This window comes from Alosa alosa, chromosome 8, assembly GCF_017589495.1.
Source record: "Alosa alosa isolate M-15738 ecotype Scorff River chromosome 8, AALO_Geno_1.1, whole genome shotgun sequence".
Taxonomy (NCBI): Eukaryota; Metazoa; Chordata; class Actinopteri; order Clupeiformes; family Clupeidae; genus Alosa; species Alosa alosa.
The window spans coordinates 16,831,135-16,852,104 of record NC_063196.1 but is presented as its reverse complement, the minus strand read 5'-3'; the positions used below and the strand labels follow the sequence as shown (position 1 = coordinate 16,852,104).

At 45.9% G+C, this 20,970-nt stretch overlaps 1 protein-coding gene across 1 annotated transcript in view; it reads right to left on the bottom strand.

Moving 5' to 3' along the window:
- Positions 1–761: 761 nt before the first annotated feature.
- LOC125298754 (A-kinase anchor protein 7-like) overlaps positions 762–20,970 on the bottom strand; it is a 31,786-nt gene continuing 11,577 nt past the window's right edge. Inside the window, 2 exon segments of the mRNA XM_048249589.1 lie at positions 762–3,186; positions 3,819–3,854. Of these exon segments, the coding sequence (XP_048105546.1) occupies positions 2,969–3,186; positions 3,819–3,854 (254 nt within the window). The 3' untranslated portion in view covers positions 762–2,968.

Here is a 20,970-nt window from a genome sequence, read left to right as displayed (position 1 = left end):
ACATCAGTGGGAAAACATGTGAGCCTGTAAAGTGAAGGTGAAAGGACTATTGTATAGAGGATTGCATGCCACTTTGTTTGCTCGCTTGCACTCTCTCTCTCTCTCTCTCTCCTCTCTCTCTCTCTCCACTTTCTTGCTTTCCCTTCTTCCACCCCAGCAGATGGTGCCCTCTCAGGGTTGGATCCGTTCTTTGAGGGTCAGAACAAAAATAGAGAGAAGAGGGGAGGAGAGGGGTAAAAAAGAAATAGATTTCAGGGGGGATATTGCGGAGGTGATGCAAAGATATGGATTTGGGCAGTCGTGTGCAAAACGGCTCTAGGGAATGGCCACAGTAGTCGTCATCCCTTTTGTGCGGAGATCTCTAAAAAAAGCAACACTTGGATGAGCTCACTTCAAAAACCTTTTGAAGGAGAATGCCTCCATGCATTTGTTTTCTCAAATACTTGTTTTAGAGCCGTCTAGGGAGACCTGGACATGGCAGCACTTGAACGAAAATGCCACATTCCCTTTTGAAGGTAGACTGTTTAATGCATCTTTTCATAACAAAATAGAAATACGAATCAGCCAGTCACTTTAAAGTAACATTGTTATTTGTTGTACAAATTGAATCTAAGGCATGTGCAGCATCTCAGTAATGCAAACATTTGGCTGAACATCATCTAAAGTTGATCTGGGACTGGGGGAGCTCAATACCACTGTATTTTGATTTCCATCACAGTCATTACACCCCTCATGGAAGAAAATGGACGGGAACAGGAAAGAAAAATCACATCCTGCTTTTATTGAGTCGGACTGTTTACCATGGCTGATCATATTAAATGACACTCAACATCTGGCAGAGCTAAAGTAAAAAAAAATCAAAAAACAAAAATCACTTCATCTCATCTGACTCGCCGTGTATGACAGCAAACAAATGAGTATGAAATGGGAAAATAAAGCATGTGTTCTGTTCTTTTTAAGGTTTTGGTGAAAGTTTCAGCTGTAATACTAACAGACGATGAAAAGTAAAAAGCATTGAAACCATGTCTCTGAGTGCAAGGTTATGACGCAACATCCATGTTCTAATTGAATAGTTAAGGCCACTTGAAGTGGTAGCTAAGGTCTCTCTTTGACCCTAATGAAATGCAAAAATAACTTTTAAACTTCAACTTATGTGTTTGTGCTTTTTGCATGTAAGAACAGGTTTTAAAGACTTTTAAGAGAATTTAAAATGAGATAATGCAAAAATAATTTAAAGATAATGTAAAATATGGGAATCGTCCAGACCTGTCAGATGTATTCACCTTAGTCATTGGCTTAAGACAGTGAGCTCTCAGTGTGTGCGTGTGTGTGTGTGTCATTATGCATGTAGGTGTGTGTGTGTGCGCCTTAGCTTTTCATACACATCACATTAACAGTCCATTTTTTGTCAATTATTACAGCTGCAACAGCAATACTTCATTGGCTATGGATAGGCCATTTTCCTTCGCGATGTGTTGTCCTGAACACTGTCCAGCTAGGGTCAATGAGTGGTCAAGGTGGTGCATGTGTCCTGTGCTCTCCATGGAGCTCCTGGATGATCTGAGCTCGCACCGACGGCTGGGTCAGGAGAGTCCGAATGCTCCCCAGTCTCTGCCGGACCGATTTTCTCTGACAGTCCAGGGCCTTTCTGATGGAGCTCTCATCACACTCACACCCTGTTCCAAACATCAACAATGAGACAACACAACCAAAAAACGAAACAAAAACAAGAACCAAAAACCAGACGTAATAAAAACACTGGCTGGCCTTTTGAACTCAAAACATGATGGTTGCCAATCCTCTTAACCCTTTCCATCCTGCCCCACACTCCCTGCCTACAGCCCCTGTGGAGTTTTAAAGCATCCTCACCCCCCATATGGACATTGCTAGGATTAAAACGCTACTGTTTTTCAAGTTTCAGCAAACACATAGCACTGACTGCACAATGTGTAAACATCGTTCACAGCATGTTTTTCAACTGCATAGTCCATGATCATAATAATAATAATAATAATAATAATAATAATAATAATAATAGTAGAATTTCATACGAACTCTAAAAACACATTTCATTGGTCTTAGTTTCAGACAAGGTTTTCGGAGAAGCTGGCTTTTGTTTTTTGTTTTGTTTTGTTCTGTAGTGATATTTTAAGGTTTAGTCGAGATGTGTGATTGTCTTTGCACCAATCAGCTGATGTCAGCCCGAGACTGGCCTGCCTGTTTTGCGGTTCTCCAGACAACTGACCGCAAAAGAGATGCAGGTGTAGTGTGTGCCTGACCATAACTGTCCATCTTCACCACCAAGTGTTTGAGCACCCAGGGTTTGTGTGGGTGTTCGACAGTTCGATTCTAGTGGTAACCTCTGCACAAAAGGTCAAAGTCTTCCACTCAGGGACCCAAGATACTTACAAACAAATACACACACTCACACATACATACTGTCAAGGACAGAAGAGAAAAGGTCACTCTAAATTAAAATGGAAATAGTCAAGAAAAAAACCAAAAATAATCATTTGTGTACACGTGGAGAGTGTAAAATGTAATGTGAGAGTCAAGACAGTAGAGTACGGTGGGTTGTGCTGAGCTGCTTGGCAGGGATCATAACTCAGAAAGACAAAAAATACAATGGGAAACAAAAAAAAAAAAAAAGAAAAAAAGCTGCACAAGCTTCCAATCTTCTCAAATCCTCACCGCTGCATATCCAGGATAAATACTGCGCAACACTCCAAAAAAAAAAAAAAAAAAAAGCCTTCAATTCTCAAGGGAGCTCTTCCACTTCTTCTTCCTCATCTTCTTCCTCATCTTTTGGCTCTTCATGTAGTCTCTGCTGCCCAAGCTGTGGGCACCTCTGGCTGGTGCCCTGCCTTGGGGTGGGGGTGTGGGGTGAGGGATGTAGCAGAGGCTGGGCCCCTCAGTGGGCTGTGCTGGGGGCTGGGGGGCGGAGGTCAGGGGTTTGTCGGCTGGGCAGTCATTTGCTGGCGTTAGAGTTGAGGGTGTTCGCTGGAAGCTGGGTTGCCGTGGGCGACGGTCTGGGCGTGGGGCCCTCGCCTTTGGTCTGGGCGGCGCCGTTGCTCTGCTGCGTCTCCTCCATGTACTGCTGCACGGCCCGTAACACCGCGTCGTCTACCAGACGCTTGCTCAGGCTTACCAGTTCCTCATCGTCTGGCTCCGGATGCTTCTTTCCACCTGAAGACGCACACGGATGCGCAACCGCAACCCCACGCACACACACACACGCGCACACACACACACACACACAAACACACAAACACACAAACACACACACACAAAAAACACCAGAAGGGAAGGAAAGGGATGAGTCATTCCCACTGTCGAAAAAAACGTGCAACCAACCTACTGAAAACTAACCACGTGAACTTAGGCTCAGCTGAGCAGATCCCAGTAAACCCTCTGCAAAGACTGAGCTTTATGATTTAATATACATTTCAAAAGTTTGGTGAAATTATTACTGCTTACTACTCTAACAGTAATAAATATTGTGCTCTACATGGCATCAAGCTACTTGCACTATCCAGAAAGAGTAAAAAATATGAGCGGTTTAATTATTAATTTATTAAACTGACATGGTATTTAACTGGCATTAGCCTTGATAAAGGGGAAGTGGCACTCAATGAGACAAGGCTAGTGCTATTTCTGCTGATAGGGTGTCAGCTAGGTGTCCTTGTTTGTCAGCTACACAACAGTGGGTTCAGTGGAGGTGGGGGATCAAAGAGAAGGAGTGCCATGTTCTAGGAGTGGGTGGGTGGATGGATGGGTGGGGGGGGGGGCCTCGTAGCCTACAAGAAAGAGACACGTACTTGTCCGTGAGGCTCGGTGAGCTCTTTGAGTAAGATCTGCAAGACAAACAATATCCATTTAGCAAACCATTGTACTACTTTCAAAAAAACTTGTCATTTATCACCAGCAATTTGTTCATCTCATGTCGTCGTTTTTCTCAGATTCACCATTATTCCCCCACTCAACAATGCAATCGGATTAGATGCTGCTGAAGAGACGGCAAGAATCACAGCTTATAGCTCATTCTTGATTCGAGTCCTCACCCAGCATGCCATTATCAGATTGCTTATGATTGGTTACAGACACTTGGATGTCATTTGAAGCCAGATGGTTCTGGAGCATTTCTGCAGGATGAGTCGGTTCTGATTGGTATTACTATCATTCAGGTCTGCTGCAATAGGCTTTCAGATTCATGAGTTCAGCTGTGCTTTAGCAGTTGGGCTATTTTGCAGTTAAACTACCATTCAAATCTAACTTAAAATCAGTGAATAATCATTTTACTGAGTGAATAATCATTATCTATGACTAAACATTACCAAAAGCCGGAGTTGTGATACATGACAACAATTTAATTAACATTTTTAATTTCTTGAGTCTAGTAAAATGAAGACCCCCCTCTTAAATTTCCCAGCTTTCTGTCTGGCCACGCATCATTTATGGGCAGAACTAACTGCCGGTGGAGAACGACAACAACAACAACCAAAAAGCCGTCTGTTTATCGGCCTGGTCAGGGGTCCCAAATCACTAAAAGAAATACAGCAGGCTGTCTTCCTCAAAGGCCCGAGGGCATTCATAACTGGTGCAAACCTGAAAACTTGCCCCTGTATTCAGCTATAGGCAACAGATGAGAAAGTTCATTCAAGATATTTTAAAAACCTTCTAAAGTGAAAATCCTTATATTACACCTATCTTCATATGCTAACTAATTCTAAGTAGTGCCTGTCACTTCTGACACAATTTAACCTGTCTAACTAGTGCCGGTCACTTCTGACACACTTCTGTCTTTTAAATGGAAAGAATGAGAATACAATTATTTCCTCTATCTTTGGCTGAAAATGCCAAAAGGTGATATAAAGCAACTCACTTGCAAAATTAACATTCAACAATAAAGTAATAACACTGGCTATATATTTTCCTGGATAAACAAAGCGCTCTAGCACCAGCTGCGGGCTGCATGTTCTCCAATGTCACCATCTGAGACAATCACTAAAAGTCAATAAAACAAGCAAAAGCAAATTCATGAAATACTGTGGAAGCGATCAGAAATAGGCCAACTGAGAACCAAGTGAGTGAGAATTTGAGCCGTGTTGCTTATTTAGAGAAGGCCAGGCATTAGTGAGCACTTATGCTTCTTGTCACATAGTGTCCGAAACGGGAAAAAATGCTGCCTTTTAAGATATCTAACGGGAGCGAGGCATCTAGGCATGTCCCAATCAAATATTTCTGTGAAATGCTGCCTTCTGAGATACCTTCGTTTTGCCGAATTTTAAAGGCAGTGTAGATGTATCTACACGTTACATCTATAGATGTAACGTCCAAAATTCTGTGAGCAGCTATTGCTGAAGCCGAACGTTACGTTATTCTGCTTTCTGGTATCCTGACAACGGTGTTCTGTGTTGCTATTTTGCTATCTTGCTAGGCTGTCCGAAACAAAGTTTGTAGCTGGTGCCTTGATGCCTGCTATGGCAAGTGACTCGTTAGAGAGCAGCCTTACGTTTCGGACAGACCCATACACTCATCCTCACAATGTCAGGAGTTGAACTTTTCTTACTTTCAAGACTTTCACTCAAGTTTTATCATTATAATGTAAAGCTGCATATTCAATGTTTGACAGCATCTCGGAGATAATTCTGTCAGATAAATTTTACACTAGCCCCAGATCTCCAGAAATTCTGTGTGAACCCCCTCTAATTAGGACACACCTCTCCGTTGAATGATAATTAGCCTTCGAATTATCCATCCACTTCAAGAGTATTTTTGCATATTTTCAAGCACTAATTATCCATCCTGTCCATAACATTAGATTGCATTTTTTCCCCACAATTTTCTTTTAATAATTAATTTAGAGCTCCAGTGTTTATAATTGTTCACTCATTATGATTGCACAAGTGTGAATGACAAGAAATGAAGACGCACAGAGCCATCAAGCTCATTCAAGTGTTGACGTGCTTGATCACCACTAGGAGACAACGAGCAGAGAGAGCCCACCAGTCCTGATGGTCTCCAATCCCACCTCAGCGTTTCCACTCACACCTCCAGTCTGCTCCATTAGTGCATGGGAGCAGGACCTACATTGTGACTTTCTTTCATCCGAGACCGAGAGTGCCAAGGACTTCTCCCATCTGAAGCTTTCGGCAACATAAAAAAGCTTCTCGGTCATTAGCTGGAGGGGGAGGTCATGGTGCATTTTGGCACTATTCAAAGCCAACGTCGGTGGAAGCTACCAGCGTGAAGAGTGCACTTTGTTCTCTCCGCTATTGTGCAGCTCAGCAGGTAACACAATTTGTCCCAAATGTGTCATTTCAAAGCCAGTTCAGATATTTTGTGTCTGAAATGCTTTGTGCCACATGTTGAGGGATGGTGATTTGATGGCTTTGATTTCCCTGTTGAGTAAAACTGTCATTTAGACAGTTCATGCTTCCAGTTAAAAGGCCAGATTTCAAAAGCAGGGACAATGCATCTCCCCAATGTTGGCAGTTTTATTAGTCATGTGTTCGTCTACAACATTTAGTGTGCTGCCTTGTCTGTTCTGAGAAGACCATAGAGCACACAGTGCTCCCAATGCAGCTATGCCAGGAGCGGAAACTTTGCACACGGCTGCCTGCCCCCGGCTAATAACAGCTAGGGCTTCTGAGTCACCAATCAGCCGGGCTAATTCACTTACGAGCGCAGCGCAGCGTCTTAACGAGCCAGCCGACCGGGAAGTCCTGAATCGGGGCACCGTGGGAGCAGTGGCATTTCCTGAGGAAGCGCAGCGGCAGTGTCCCATCCCAGGGACGCGCCTTTCCTCAGCGCCCCTCATCCCCAGTGCTGGGGTCAGAGGAGGAAAATGGGGCAGCGGAAAGGGTGGGGGTATTATGGGATGCAGGCGGAGCTGCGCGTGGCTGCTGCGGCGCTCACAGCGCTACACTACGCTGCACCGCACCCACAACGAGGCTGCACGCTCAGACCTCAGCTGTCTTACGCACGTTACATTAGGCTGCACGCACAACACGGGGCGCGCACACACAGGAGCGATGGTCGCTCGAGGGAACGGAACTGAATATAGACCCTTTCAACAATAAAAACAAAAACAATGCTTGAACGTTCTATTTGGGCCCCAATCTACTTCCTCTGCATTAAGATATGGAATGTTAAAAAGGAAGTCTTGTGGGGCCAACTATGATGCTGATAATGGAACTCTCTTGAAAGGGTCCATAAATAGTGGGTCAGGGAGAAGCTCGTGGGCTGGCAGCATAGAGATGCTATATGCCGCCTTCGCATACTGATGTTTTCAGGGCGACTACTGCAGGGATGGAATCCACTCGGCTTGCTATGCTATGCAGACTGCTGCATACCGCTGCGCACAAATGTTAAGAAAGTCTTTTCAAAGTCGCATCCAACCCTGCACAAGGTCAGTGCTTGCATGTGTTGCGTTAGGGTCAAATTCAAGATCGGCAAGATGGATTTTCCGCTGCTATGAAATCAGTCCTTGAAATAACTGTGACACTGTGACCACAACTCCAGGAGCTGCAGCGAATCGAGAAGTTACAATGGCAGTGCTTTCAGTGGCAATCCTCTGTTCAGTATTCCGCCATGTAAAACAGAACAACCGCAAATTTAAGCCTTGGCGTAACCTCCCCTGTCTATCAAGCAGCCAAGTGGTGCTTCAGATTGGTCACTGCCGCTGGAGAGAGAGTCCACTTAAAATCCATATGTAAACAACAGAAAACAAACAAAGGAGTGTTTGACCAGCAGCTCCTTAACAACAATCACCACAACCTCCTACTCCCACACCGTCCAATCTCTGACCACATGAGAGGGGAAAGAGAGAGTATGTAAAAGAGAGAGAGAGAGAGAGACAGTGTGTGTGTGAGAAAGTGAGAGTGGGAGTGAGTGTGAGAATGTGTGGGTGTGTGTGTGTGTGTGTGTGTGTCTGTTTGTTTGTGTGTAAGAGAGAAAGTGTGTGTGTGTGTAAAAAGGAGAGAGAGAGAGAGAGAGAGAAACAGAGACTGAGTGTGAGAATGTGTGTGTGTGTGTGTGTGTGTGTCTGTGTGCGTGTGTCTGTCTGTGTGTGTGTGTGTGTGTGTGAGTGAGAAAGAGAGAGTCCGGTGAGTGTAGCCAGTTGCTGGTGTGGTAGATTCAGGGCAGCAGCATACTTGAGTATTCCAAGGCTGCCAGTGCATTCCACCTCTCCCTGCCATCGCCACAGGGAGCTATCAGTGGCCCAACAACACTGCTCCTGCTCCTGCACCAAAAACACACTGCCCCCCTTCTCACCACAGCGGCACGCTCAGGCACACACCTACACACACACAATTGCGCACACACACAAATGCACAGTGTCCAGCTGTGCTTACACTTGGAGGGTGCCATCATCTGACTAACTAAGTATCTGATCTAAGTGACAAGAGAGATCCCAATAGGCGCCCTTCCTCTATATCTCCCTACCCCCTCCTGTTCTCACAGTTCTCCTGCTCTACCTCCAGCTTCATCACCACCACGTCTCTCTCTCTTTCCCACACACTGGACAGAAGTAGGGCAATGTGTGTGTGTGCGTGCGTGTACGTGTGTGTGAGTGCGTCAGTAAGTGCATGTGTTGTAGTGCGTCTGGTGTGCGTGTGTGTGTGTGTCTGTGCGTGTGAGTATCTGTCAGTGCCTGCAGTCAGTCTGTCTCTCTCTCGCTCTCTCTCTCTCTCTCTCTCTCTCTTTCTCGCTCCTGGGTTTACGCCGGGCTAAAGCAGCGTGCACAATGCTCTCCTCACATCACATGGATACGAGCAGCAATCCCTGAGCCTAGCAACAGAAGAGCAAGGGCTGCCACTGCCGCCGCCGCCGCTGCTCACCGAGGGGTCACGTCCAACATCCAGCACAGGGAGAAGGGACCTCTCCAAACACAACACAAGCTCTCTGTGTGTCAAAGAAAGTCAATGAGCAGGGGGATGGCAGCTCCCAATGAATGTAGCCTCACTGCATTGCCTATTGTGTGTGATTGAGAGCGCATAGAGAAAGGGGGGGGAGAGAGAGAGAGAGGGAGAGAGAGGGAGAGAGAGAGAAATAGAGTAAGTGACAAAAAGAAAAAGAAAGGGAGTGAATGAGACACACACACACACACACACACACAAACACACAAACAGAGACAGACAGACAGGGGCTTCTCCGGAACCCTGGCACTTTGACAAAGACCAACTCGGCACGTCGGAACACAATGGTGACAGAGTCCAAGCCTTGAGTCACGCACGAGTCTCAAGCTTCACGTGTCTGCTATTTTACAGCTGCTTATAAAACAGAATACACACACCCTTGCTCCCTTGGTCTCTCTCTCTCTCTCTCTCACACTCACACACAAATAATCACACACACTGTAAAGCCCAACCCTTAAGAGATAAGAGCAGATTTCTGAACCTCTCCTTCACACGCCTGATGAAATACACCCTCGTCTCCGTTGCCACAAAGCAGCATTAAGACACAACAGCAATCCCCTGCTGTAAGCCAATCGTGTTAAGAGGCAAGTGGGGATTTGGTGAATGTGGGACAAAGTCCCGGTAAGCACCGACCACCCGGCGCAAGCAGCAGCAGCGGCAGCGGCGGACTTACTCAGCTTCTCCTCGGCGCGGGAGAAGGGAAAGCAGCACAACTGCCCCATGGTCACTCTTTCCTCTCCTCTCCTCTCCTCTCCTCTGCTGGCTTCTCTCTGTCTCTCTCTCTGTCTCTCTTTCTCGGAGTCAATCTCTTTCTTCGCACTCCTTTCTCCCTGTTGCTGTTCTTCCTCCTCCTCGTGTGTGCCTCCCCCTCTCTCGTGCGGTGTCCTTCTGGATTTGTATGTCCAGCGGAGTGGAGTAGCGCCTCGCTCCGCGCAGCCCTTTCAGCCAACCAGCCGGCGATGGAGCGAACGAGGGAGCGAGTGGGTCTTGCTCGGTCTGCTCAGCGAGCGTGTGTGTGAGTGTGTCAGTGGAGAGGACGAAGGGGGGGGGGCTTAAGCTCCACCCCCTGCTCACTGCCTTGAATAATTGCTGTGGAATGGCGGGCAGATGACAGCCGCTGTGAGTGTGTGTGTGTGTGTGTGTGTGTGAGTACACATCTCTCTGACTGTCTGTGCACTTATTGCTCTGTGACTTCCCATCCAATGCCCTGTCAGCAGTGCTTTGCTCGTGCAGCTGATTTTTTTTTCACACTCTTGTATTTTCCTACCACAATAGATTCCGCCCTAATACATTTCCCATGCGCCGACATGGGCAATTTCCTAGGTGATTGGTAGGGGGGAAAGTAAAACACTGGCCATACAAGCCTGGGGCGCCGCGCGCACACACACACGCGTGCACGCACACAGAATTCTCTCCCTCTCTCTTCTTTACACTCTCTCTCATACACACTCATACACACACACACACACACACACACACACACACACACACACACACACACATTAGCGTGGTCCCCAGGCACTAAGCATTCAACTCCATGCTCGCTGTGGGCTCTGAATGCGCTCCCGGGAGACTAGGGTGTCGGACTGAATAGAATGCAATCTTGATGATGATGGTTTTATTCAGCCACTTTGATGCCGAAGAGGGAGATGAATTTGTATTTGTATGGGGTCTACACAGCAGAAGAGTCTTTCCCCATGATGGTTATGAAAGTGTAATTACAAGCGCTTTGACGTGATTACTCCCCATCAAACTTCCCTCGCACATAAAGATAAAAAAAAACATCCCTGCAATTATCATTTTAGACCCGGCAATGAAAACCCTGACTGCAGTGAAATCAATTCGAACACAGCCTGTCAGAGCAGAGCAGAGCTGAGGTGACCATTTAACCAGTTTACTTACAGACAACCACATGGACGGAGGGGCCTCTGTGGTCACTGCCTCATGGACAAACAACACAAGAGTAAGAAAAAAAGCAGTATGGTGCTATGGAATCCTGCAGCCCAACGAATATGGCAGATATACACAACATCTGGATAAACACAACATCTAAATATATACACAACATCTGAATATGCACAACATCTGAATATACACAACATCTGTCGAGGAGGGCACCTCTACAGACCCTGGTGCATTAGGAATAATCAAAGGTGATTGTCCTTCATGTTTTTCCAGTCCATTACGCGTATTAAAAGGGAACAAGAGGTACTGCACATGCGGTCTCTTTAGGATTAAATGCATGTAGCAACGCTGTTTGCCAACACGTGTGGTCATTTGTGGGCAGATTTTGATTTCCAGCATTTCTATGCGACTCCACTACTGGAAATCACATGGCGATAGGACCCAGTGGATTCAAAAGAACTTGGGTGGAAAAAAAAACATCAGCTAATGAGATGAGATTGAGGGCCAGTGGTTAGCTAGGGGTTTGGGGGGTTTGTTGTTGGTGCTGGAGTGTGTGCGTGTGTGTGTGTGTGTGTAGGGGAGCATCATGACGAAGAGCCACTGGAGCGAAAGAAGGAGAAGAGCCGCCAGCGTAAACACACAGCGGTGCCCATGCAGGGTGCGACCCACACACACACACACACACACTCTCTCATACACACACTCTCTCAGACACTCAGACACACACACACACACACACACACACACACACACCTGACCCCTCTAGCCTACTCCCTCGTATTAGAGGGTAGAGGTTAAAAAAGAAACAAAGAGAGCGGCTGGGAGATAAAAAATTGAGACGGTGAAATATAGAAAGTGAAAGAATGACAAGTGAATGGAACAGAGAAGATCCATCCTGACAGATGGACAGTTCCATACATGCATGCACAAAGCAGACCGATTTACAGAGAAAGGGTAGAGAGGAGGAGAGACACAGAAGAGGTAGAATTATAGATCCAATAGAAATATAGACTCAAATGAATCCATAGCTAGCTCCACATGGCACATAAAGACATGGAAGACATGGACGGTGCTGGCAGACTTATGCAGACAGACAGATAGAGCGACACAGGGAGAGGGAGAGAAAGAAAGGCAGATTTATAGAGATAGAGAAAGAGATCCAAAATGGATCCACAGCTGCAGAGAGTGCAGAGAGAGATGGAGTCAGTATGAAGTCTTGGGTACCCATTAGATTTGCTGTTTTAGCAGGTTTATGATGACTATATGCATTTATTTCTCATTCTATATATTAGATATTCTATATACTATACATCATATTAGAATCCATCCAAAAGACAGACAAAATATTAAAAAACCTAAAAATATATACTTCTGGTTCTGGCTATATTAGTCATAATGACCAATCTGACAAGCAGGAGGCTGCTGACGAAGCCGGTATTGGTATCAGAAGGGGGAAGGAGGAGATGACACCTTGCAGACAAAGCTACAGCTGAAAGTGCACACTGTTCCGCAAAAAGTGGGACAGGCAAATGTTTCTAATCAAAGAACTTCAATGAGGCATACTGAGACCTTATTCCTACCCAGGCCTACAATGAAGAGGGCCTCTGTGACATCCAGTATGTTTCGGGTGGCCCCTCCTTATCACGCCATGCTGAGAGTCTACGGTCACAACAGGGTCATCTTTTTTTTAATACTGTGTACACATTTCATGTGTTTTGTGGTTATATTCTCATAAAGAAGGTGAGAAATGAATAGGTACAGTCCTCATGGCACTGTTGAAGCACAACATGTAAAGTGCCTAAAGGAGCTTGCACACTGCTCCAAAAAAAACCCAACAAACTCTAGCAAACACCAACAGTTGGGCCAGTGTGGGCCGGCCGTCTGTGTTTGTTGCCATTTGTTTGATGGAGTCGTTAAGAGTTTGACATGACAGTTGGTTTTATGAACATTCCAAAGACTACCAACGGACAATTTCCAACAGCTGCCAACTTTAGAATGTTGGAGTTTGTTGGAGCAGTGTGCAAGCTCCTTAAGACTTTTGCCCAGCACTGTATGCAGACAGATAAAGTCACAGAGGGAGAGAGAGAGAGAGAGAGAGAGAGAGAGAGAGAGAGAGAGAGAGAGAGAGAGAGAGAAAGAGAGGAACAGAGAGAGACAGAGGTAAGTCACCAGGACCCACCCAGCTCCTCATGACTTGATCCCTGATGCTCTGCAAATGGCATTCAATTAGACTCTGATCTAATTTCCTGGGCTGGCTGGAGGGCTGCAAATGGTTTTATAGGGGGGGAAGAACAAAACAAAACAGATATCTCCAGAGATGCGATTTGGAGATAATCAGAGGCTTCTTGGATTAGAGACAAAGCGACTGTGTGTGTGTTCGCCTTTTGGAGTGGGGAGAAACGGAAGAGTGCATGTTTCTTTTTACTCGTTTATCTACGAGATATGATACAAGACAAGGAAAAAGTAATGCACTAAGAGAACACAGCCACACGGTCACTATGGATGTGATCCGAGAGCACATCTGTGTTTCTCTCTCTGTGTGTATGTGCCCCCATCAGGCATGTGTCTGTTTCATCCCATGCGTGTGAACACGTGACCCGTGAAAGCCCTCTCTCTCTCTCTCTCTCTCTCTCTTCTCTCAGCAGTCTCTCTCTCTTTCAGCAGTGCCTCCCTCCAGCTGTGCCATGTTTCTTTTTGAGAGACTACTGCTGTAGCCGCAGCTTGGTGCTGGCGGTTGCGTGTGAACCATTGAAAAGGTTTCACTGGCGTAAAAAAAAAAACGACGACGCCCCGCTGTCCCCAAACCACAGGGGGGCTTCTGGCAACCCCACTGCAGGACACGGAGTCACTGCGGTGGAAGGTGTAGCTGATCAGTACACACAGGACAAGTCAACTGCTGGGGGACTGATCCTCTTACCTGCGTTGGACCACATGCAACTGACAGACAGTAGCCAGGTTTATTAGGACCGGCACAGTGACATTGGTTGTGTTGACATGCTGGTTAAAGTGAGATAAAGGTTAATGCTTTGTAAAAAAAATTGCAGCTTTTATTGCTACGACTACGAGCTAAATGGCAGCTCTTTATTGTGTTTTATGTCCTTGAGATTGCTTGTTCCACTTTTGACAAGTTAATGATGTTCAGTGTGGTATGATCTCATAGATCTTGTAGTGTCAAGACTCAAGACTGGCTATCAATCATCACAATGCAGACAGAGAGGGGAGAGAGAGAGAGAGAGAGAGAGAGAGAGAGAGAGAGAGAGAGAGAGAGAGAGAGAGAGAGAGAGAGAGAGAGAGAGAGAGAGAGAGAGAGAGAGAGAGAGATTGTGTGTGTGTGTTTGAAATGGGAGTGGTCCCATTTCAGTGGTTGCACATCCAGAGAATTAATAATACCCACAACAAACCCTTCAGATCAATACTACACAACATGAAATATCCGGAGGACGGCGCGGTTGCACGGTTATTGAGGCGCTCCCAGGCACCAAGTCCAGACCAGAAATGAGTAACTGAGAGAAAGAGAGAGAGAGAGAGAGAAAGAGAAAGAGAGAAAGAAAGAAAGAGAGAAAGAAAGAGAGAAAGAAAGAAAGAAAGAAAGAAAGAAAATAGACAGAGGCTGCACTCTAATAAACCACTATTTTAGGGTTTCCTCCTGTCTGCAACTGCCAGGTTTTGCTCTGGCCAGCGCGTCTCCAGTCGATCAATACTAATCAGCTGGCCTGGACGGAGCGGTGGAGTCGGATCAGGGGGAGGTCATCGTGTCTGTCACGACTGGCTGGTGGGGAGAGCCCTGGTTAAATGCAGCCCAGTGAAGCCATGCTCGGGATCAGGAGAAACCAAGCAGATGGTGCGCTCATCTTGGGGGCTTTGGCTGGATGGAACATATTGTGCAGGGGTGTTCCTAGTCGGAGCCAGACTAAAAAAAATGCGTCGACTGCAAAACATAGCTGGCAGTAGACGAACACGAGTATTTGGAAAAATGATGGGGGAGCCTGGGTGTTGAGGGGTACTTTTGGTGGAGACGGAATCCACTCGGGAAGCCACTCATCCGCATGTGCACCTCTGGATTTTCCTACATTAATTACAGTTGCCAACGATGAGATTTCCACCAAGATAACAGTCGAAGTAGTCAAAGTCAAATCCTGTATTGTAGTAGTGGACATTACAAACCACTCCACAGTGAAATCACTCAATTATCTGAAGCCTTCACCATGTGTGTGTGTGTGTGTGTGTGTGTGTGTGTGTGTGTGTGTGTGTGTGTGTGTGTACACATTTAAAGAGCCTTCAAAAAATCCACAATACCCTTTTGACCAACTGGGAAACCACATTCTTGTCATTTGAGTGTTCCTCGAAAGAAGTGCGCTCTTAATATTTCCTGGCCCTGTTCAGCACTGTATGTAAAACCAAGGCAGCCATGGGAGAAATGGCATAGATCGGCGTTCCCTGACCAGGCTCAGTGGAGACGATGGAAGATGACGTCTCTTAGGAATGTGTTTGGGAGCTCTCCGCATGCTGTTTTTCACTGCCATTTTCATGACTTTTATTAGCGCACTGGAGGGCTACTGTACATGCCCCATTAAGTCGACAGCAACGGCGACTGCTGTGCAGTTCTGCAGCTGTTCTCTCTCTGTGCTCTCTCTCTCTGTGCTCTCTCTCTCTGTGCTCTCTCTCTCTGTGCTCTCTCTCTCTCTCTGTGTGATTTACAGATGCTAGGCCCATATGGCAGGCTTTCCCCATTGCAGGGAGCTTGAGATGCAATTAGGCGAAGCTGTAAACACAAACAGCTGATATTCACAGGCAAACAGTCGGAAATGAATTCCGTTAAGTTCTGGAAATGATGACCAAGGATTCCTGGGTTGGAAAAAAACCCTAGCACAAAATCATTTCATTGTGTGAGTGAGGAGATTTTTAGAAATTGAGGAAATTGTAGCTCACATGTTCTCAAAATCGAGTTGCTAAGATACAAGAAAATGGAGAAATTAATAAAAGCACAAAAAAACAGCCACCGATTTAAAAACCAGCAGAATCAGGTTAAATCCATTAAACCACCTCTCGAAAAGATCCATGAGCCTTTTTACATGGCCATGGTCACCCCCAAGAGTGGTGCAGTGTGGTGCCCAGGTTGCCTTCATCATCAACCCTCGCCTCTGCTCTGCTGATTACACCACAGCTATCTTTGTGCTCCTGTTTACTTCCTCAATTCCAGGGATGATGTACATGCCATAGGCGGGGATGAAATAATCACGAGCTATTGAACAGCAGTCTACCACAGTCCACCACGGGAAAATGAATCTTGACTTTATTCAGCTCAAGAGGCACCAAGCTTTTTTCTTAGCACTGAACCAGACATACAAGACGCCACAAAGGCTTTCATTTCATTAGTCTGAATGAGGCCCCTCGGAATAAACAAATGGCACATGCGGAGTATACAAAACACTCATAACCACAAAATACTCGGATTTAAAAAACCTGCCTCCACAGATGAAGCAGAGATAAAAAAAAATGATTTTACAGAACAATCATGTCAGGACTCATTACAGCTTTTACTATCCCTGCCTTAGTTTGGAAAACACATTTTCTGAGAGAAAACCTTTGCTTTGGATACCAAAACCAAGGCAACAAAACCATAGGACAATTCAACAGACTTGTAGTTGGTGAGGACACACAAACAAAGAGTGTGTCTAGACTAGAGCTGGATAAATATGTATTTTGTGTGTGTGTGTGTTTGTGTTTTTTCCGTCAACCATGGGGTCAGAGCACTTCTCTACACGGGCGACTCCCAGGAGCACCGGCTACCATCCATCACCCACTGACCGATGACCTTCACAGGAAAATGAGGTGAATTCTAAAAACAGCTCTTCAGGGACTTCACAGCAGCACAGCAGCTTGTACATGTGGGGGAAATAGGACCAGAGGGGCCCGCAGATGCGGCGCTCTGCCTGCCGAGCAGTAAGGTGCACTCGGCTCCACAGTGCCAAAGCCACAGTGTGACAGTACGAGTTTCAGAAGGCCCCGATGTGCCGGCTCAAAGGCTGACACTCGGCATTCAACACCGACTGTTTAGACAGGTGTGGTTATGCTCTGACTGAGCTCCAGCACCAACTGCTCCTCTGCTCTATGGGTTTCAGTCAGTGGGTGAGAGAGGGCAAGAGAGACTGAGAGAGAGAGAGAGAGAGAGAGAGAGAGAGAGAGAGAGAGAGAGAGAGAGAGAGATGGAATGGAGAGAGATGAAGACAGAGATAAGACAGAGTAGCAGAGAGACTTTGAAGGAGCTCGGAAGACTTCTGTAGGTTTGAGAACTTTGGGTGGGTGAGCTCGGAAAGACTTCTGTGGGTTTGAGAACTTTGGGTGGGTGAGCTCGGAAGACTTCTGTAGGTTTGAGAACTTTGGGTGGGTGAGCTCGGATGGCTTCTGTAGGTTTGAGAACTTTGGGTGGGTGAGCTCGGAAAGACTTCTGTGGGTTTGAGGACATGAGGTAGGAAAGCAGACAGCCGTTCTTTGTCTATTGACTTTGCATTGCGTGAGGGGGTGTCCTTGCCGGTTTTTTATTTCAAACAACAGCAAAAAAAAGAAATGCTTTAAAGCTGTTGTGTGACATTATGCAGTAGCACCAAATTGAAGAAGCCAGCATGAAGTGTTTTTTAAAATCAATCAAACCTAGAAAATAAGCGTTTACGGATATTTATTACCTTGAGAGGGAGACCTATTACCTTGTTCCAGCTTTTAATGTGGCTTGCAAGATAATGCTTTATTTGTTTTCGCTGGCTAGCGCAGCCACCACACAGTCTGTTTATCTGCTAATTATCAGTCCTAATTCAAAAAGGCCATTTTTTTTAGGTTCAACATCTTCATAAAACTTTGTTGTAGCTCTCTATGTTGTTGGTTGGTGAATCACAGTGAACACTGAACTAAGTCTATAATTCATCTACAATGCAAAAGAGGGGGGTGAAAGATCTATTGGCAAGTCTCTTCAATTATAAAAAATATAACACACACACACACACACACACACACACACACACACACACACACACACACACACACACACACACAATCTGTTTGCATGAACTTTGCCTGACCGAGAACAAAGCAAGAGCAGTCTGCTGCAAAATGGATTAAATTCTTTTTCTGGTCTCTTGCGAACAATCCTGCATATCCCTGACCTACTTCTGCCTCTCATACGCCAGAGTGGGAAACGAGAGGTGTAGAGCGGGGTAGTGTGGGGGGGTGTGGGGTAGTGGGGGGGATTGTCACCACCTCACAACCTGACTGAGGCACCTCATCCAGCTTAGGAGTAACTTTTATCCATTTTATCCTCTCTGCTAGTCGACACACGTAAGGCACTTCAATACTAGGAAACGCACAGGCAAACTACTTGCAAACAATTCAGCAGTCGAACAGTTAGGGGGAGAAGGAGAGAGCTTGGAGGGGCAATCTGGTGGAGGAGAGAGGATTACATCCAGACTGCTTACACCCCGCCCCAATCCATCCATTCAGCTGTGATGATGAGCTGAGGAAGTAGACAGGTTGTGAGAAAAGATTGTGAAAAGTGAAAAGAGGATTTAAAAAAGGAACCGAAAATAACAATGGGGCTGGGGGGGGGGGGGGGTGTTGTTGTGCCAAGAGCTTGTGGATAAATCCACTCAAACCACCGTCAAACAACTGCAATGAATGTCTATCATTCTTGTTCTTGCACGCACACGCACACAAGCACGTCACCATCGCCAGCTTCCCATCACTGTCCCATCTGGCCACTCTCTCTCTCTCTCTCCTTCTAAGGAGATCCTACACCACAGCGGTCCTGGGCACAAGCCTGATGCCGTCGCTCCGCTAGCGGTTCAACAGACAAGAGGATGGGAACGGACACTGTTGGACAAACACTTCCTGATCCATTTTCATGCGCTGCGACTCGTGGTACTTCTTCCAGTACGCCAGCTTTACTTTCTCACACCGACAGTCTTGTTTAAAACAGCGGTGCTTGGGTAACGAGTGAGCAATAGCTCGTATGGGGGGAAAAAAGAACAACGCAGAAGAAAATATATGGATGGCTGTGGTCCTAACACTGGGGATTTATTCGAACACTTTCAGGCTGGACCAGAATGTCTAAATATTGATGCACCTTGTGTATACACAGACTCAGGAGTAGAAGGAAATGGCTCGTCGCTGTGTTTGCGAGAGCGCAGAGGATCTTTCTTGTCAAACCAGCGATAAGAAAACACCGTCAGCGTCATAAAGGCAAGAGATTGGCGAGGCCAAAGGTAGCCTTTGGTCAAAGGCTGACAAGAGGTTTTACCTGTGTGAGATTGACAAGCATGACAAACAGTTTGATGAGGGGGAAAGAAAGAAAGAAAGAAAGAAAGAAAGAAAGAAAGAAAGAAAGAAAGAAAGAAAGAAAGAAAGAAAGAAAAGGGGGGGGGGTGTAGAGAATGAGAGAATAAATAAGAAAATCAATTTCCTGTCTAAACATTGTGCCATTTCAAGCCACGTCAATGTTGAAGCATCGGAAAAAAAAGGTCACATTGATGCGGACGCAGCAGCTAACTAGCCAAATCATTCAGGCAATTAGGTTGGGAATGGATGTTTAGAGATCTATAAAGAGGAAGAAGGGAGATGCAGAACATTGAACTGTGCACTGTAACAAATATTGAGTTTTCAATTAAGGGGAGTCTTTAAATCAGCATTTTATATGGCACTTCCCTGTCTCTATGGTACAAACACACCTTTCAGGGGCCCTGGACGCATGTGTGTGTGTGTGTGTGTGTGTATGTGACGTCAACACCCTGATGCGAAAGGTGTGTGCATCAAAGGTAGTTGTCTTTCAACACTCACACTTCAGAACTCATCCGGAGACACTGTGATAGGAGTAGTCTCTTAAAACACACTCTCTCACACAGACACACACACACATCTTTTTGGACATACACACTCACCAGCTCACGGAGACTCACATTTAACAGTTACCATTGTACACACACACACACACACACACACACACACACACACATTACCCCAAGTACAACCTCATTTACATACCCATAATTATATGCGCACACAAAAACACAGACAAAGACACAAAATCAAAATCCTACCAAAAGCTCACAATGACTTGTGGGGGCATGGGGCACTTTCAAAACCACACTATAAATTCAGCCGCCTGCCTTGCCCACTAATAACCACATCTCCAGTGGTGGACACGATGGCCCAGCCATCCCCACCCCCCCACCCCTTGCAGCACGATTTATTCCCACATATTAAAATATGTTCTCATCCTGAGTATCTAAAAGGGAAATGTATTAGCGGGGGTGTTTGGTTTAAGTGATGATGCACCATAAAAACAAAAAAACAAAACAAAGAATAGAGAGAAAAAAAAGCCAGTGCCTGCTTAAGCATCGGCAGCGACATTCTTTCCTCCTTGTTAGTGCTGGCCAATTGGACGATCTCCAGATGAACACTTAGCGCCGGGTGTGTAAATTAAATTTGATTTCCAGCAGGCAGGAATGTGTTTCTCTCTCCCTCATGTAATGCTGCCAACGGAAGATGAGAAAATAGATCAACCAGCGCTGCTTTCTAAACACAACCTCCAAAACTAGTAACCAAAATTCAAACGAGAGATTGATCTCCACCAGTTATTCTAAACACGTAAGGGATAATGAATTGTCCGCTGGTCATTATCGGAAAAAGTCCCGACAAGACAAACAGGACCATGACGCAAAGCTTTCGGGCAGCACTCTGTAGAGCCGTATAATAAAACGTTGTCAAATATTTCTGACAGAGCTCTCACATTATGCCTCATGTGCACTGTTATAACTGAACCCACTGGATTAGCTCTGTGACTCTAATAGTATGCCTTGAAATAGAGCATTTTAGAATTCCAGCCTCCAGCTTGCATTTTTAGTTCCTGACCTTCAGCTGCAGTTCATGTCACTTGGTTACACCCATAAAGTAATGAGAAGCTTACATATAGCATGTTTGATAAGGCTGTCTGGGGCGGGGGGTGGGTGGTCAGGGTTTGTCTCTGCAAACTCGGCAGACTGGATTTTCCTGACTGGAAGTCCCTCACCCACCCCCATCCCAAACATCCGCCTGTCCTGGCCAATAAATACCATCTATCTCTGAGTCCCATCCAATCGCAATCATCCATTTCCCAGTG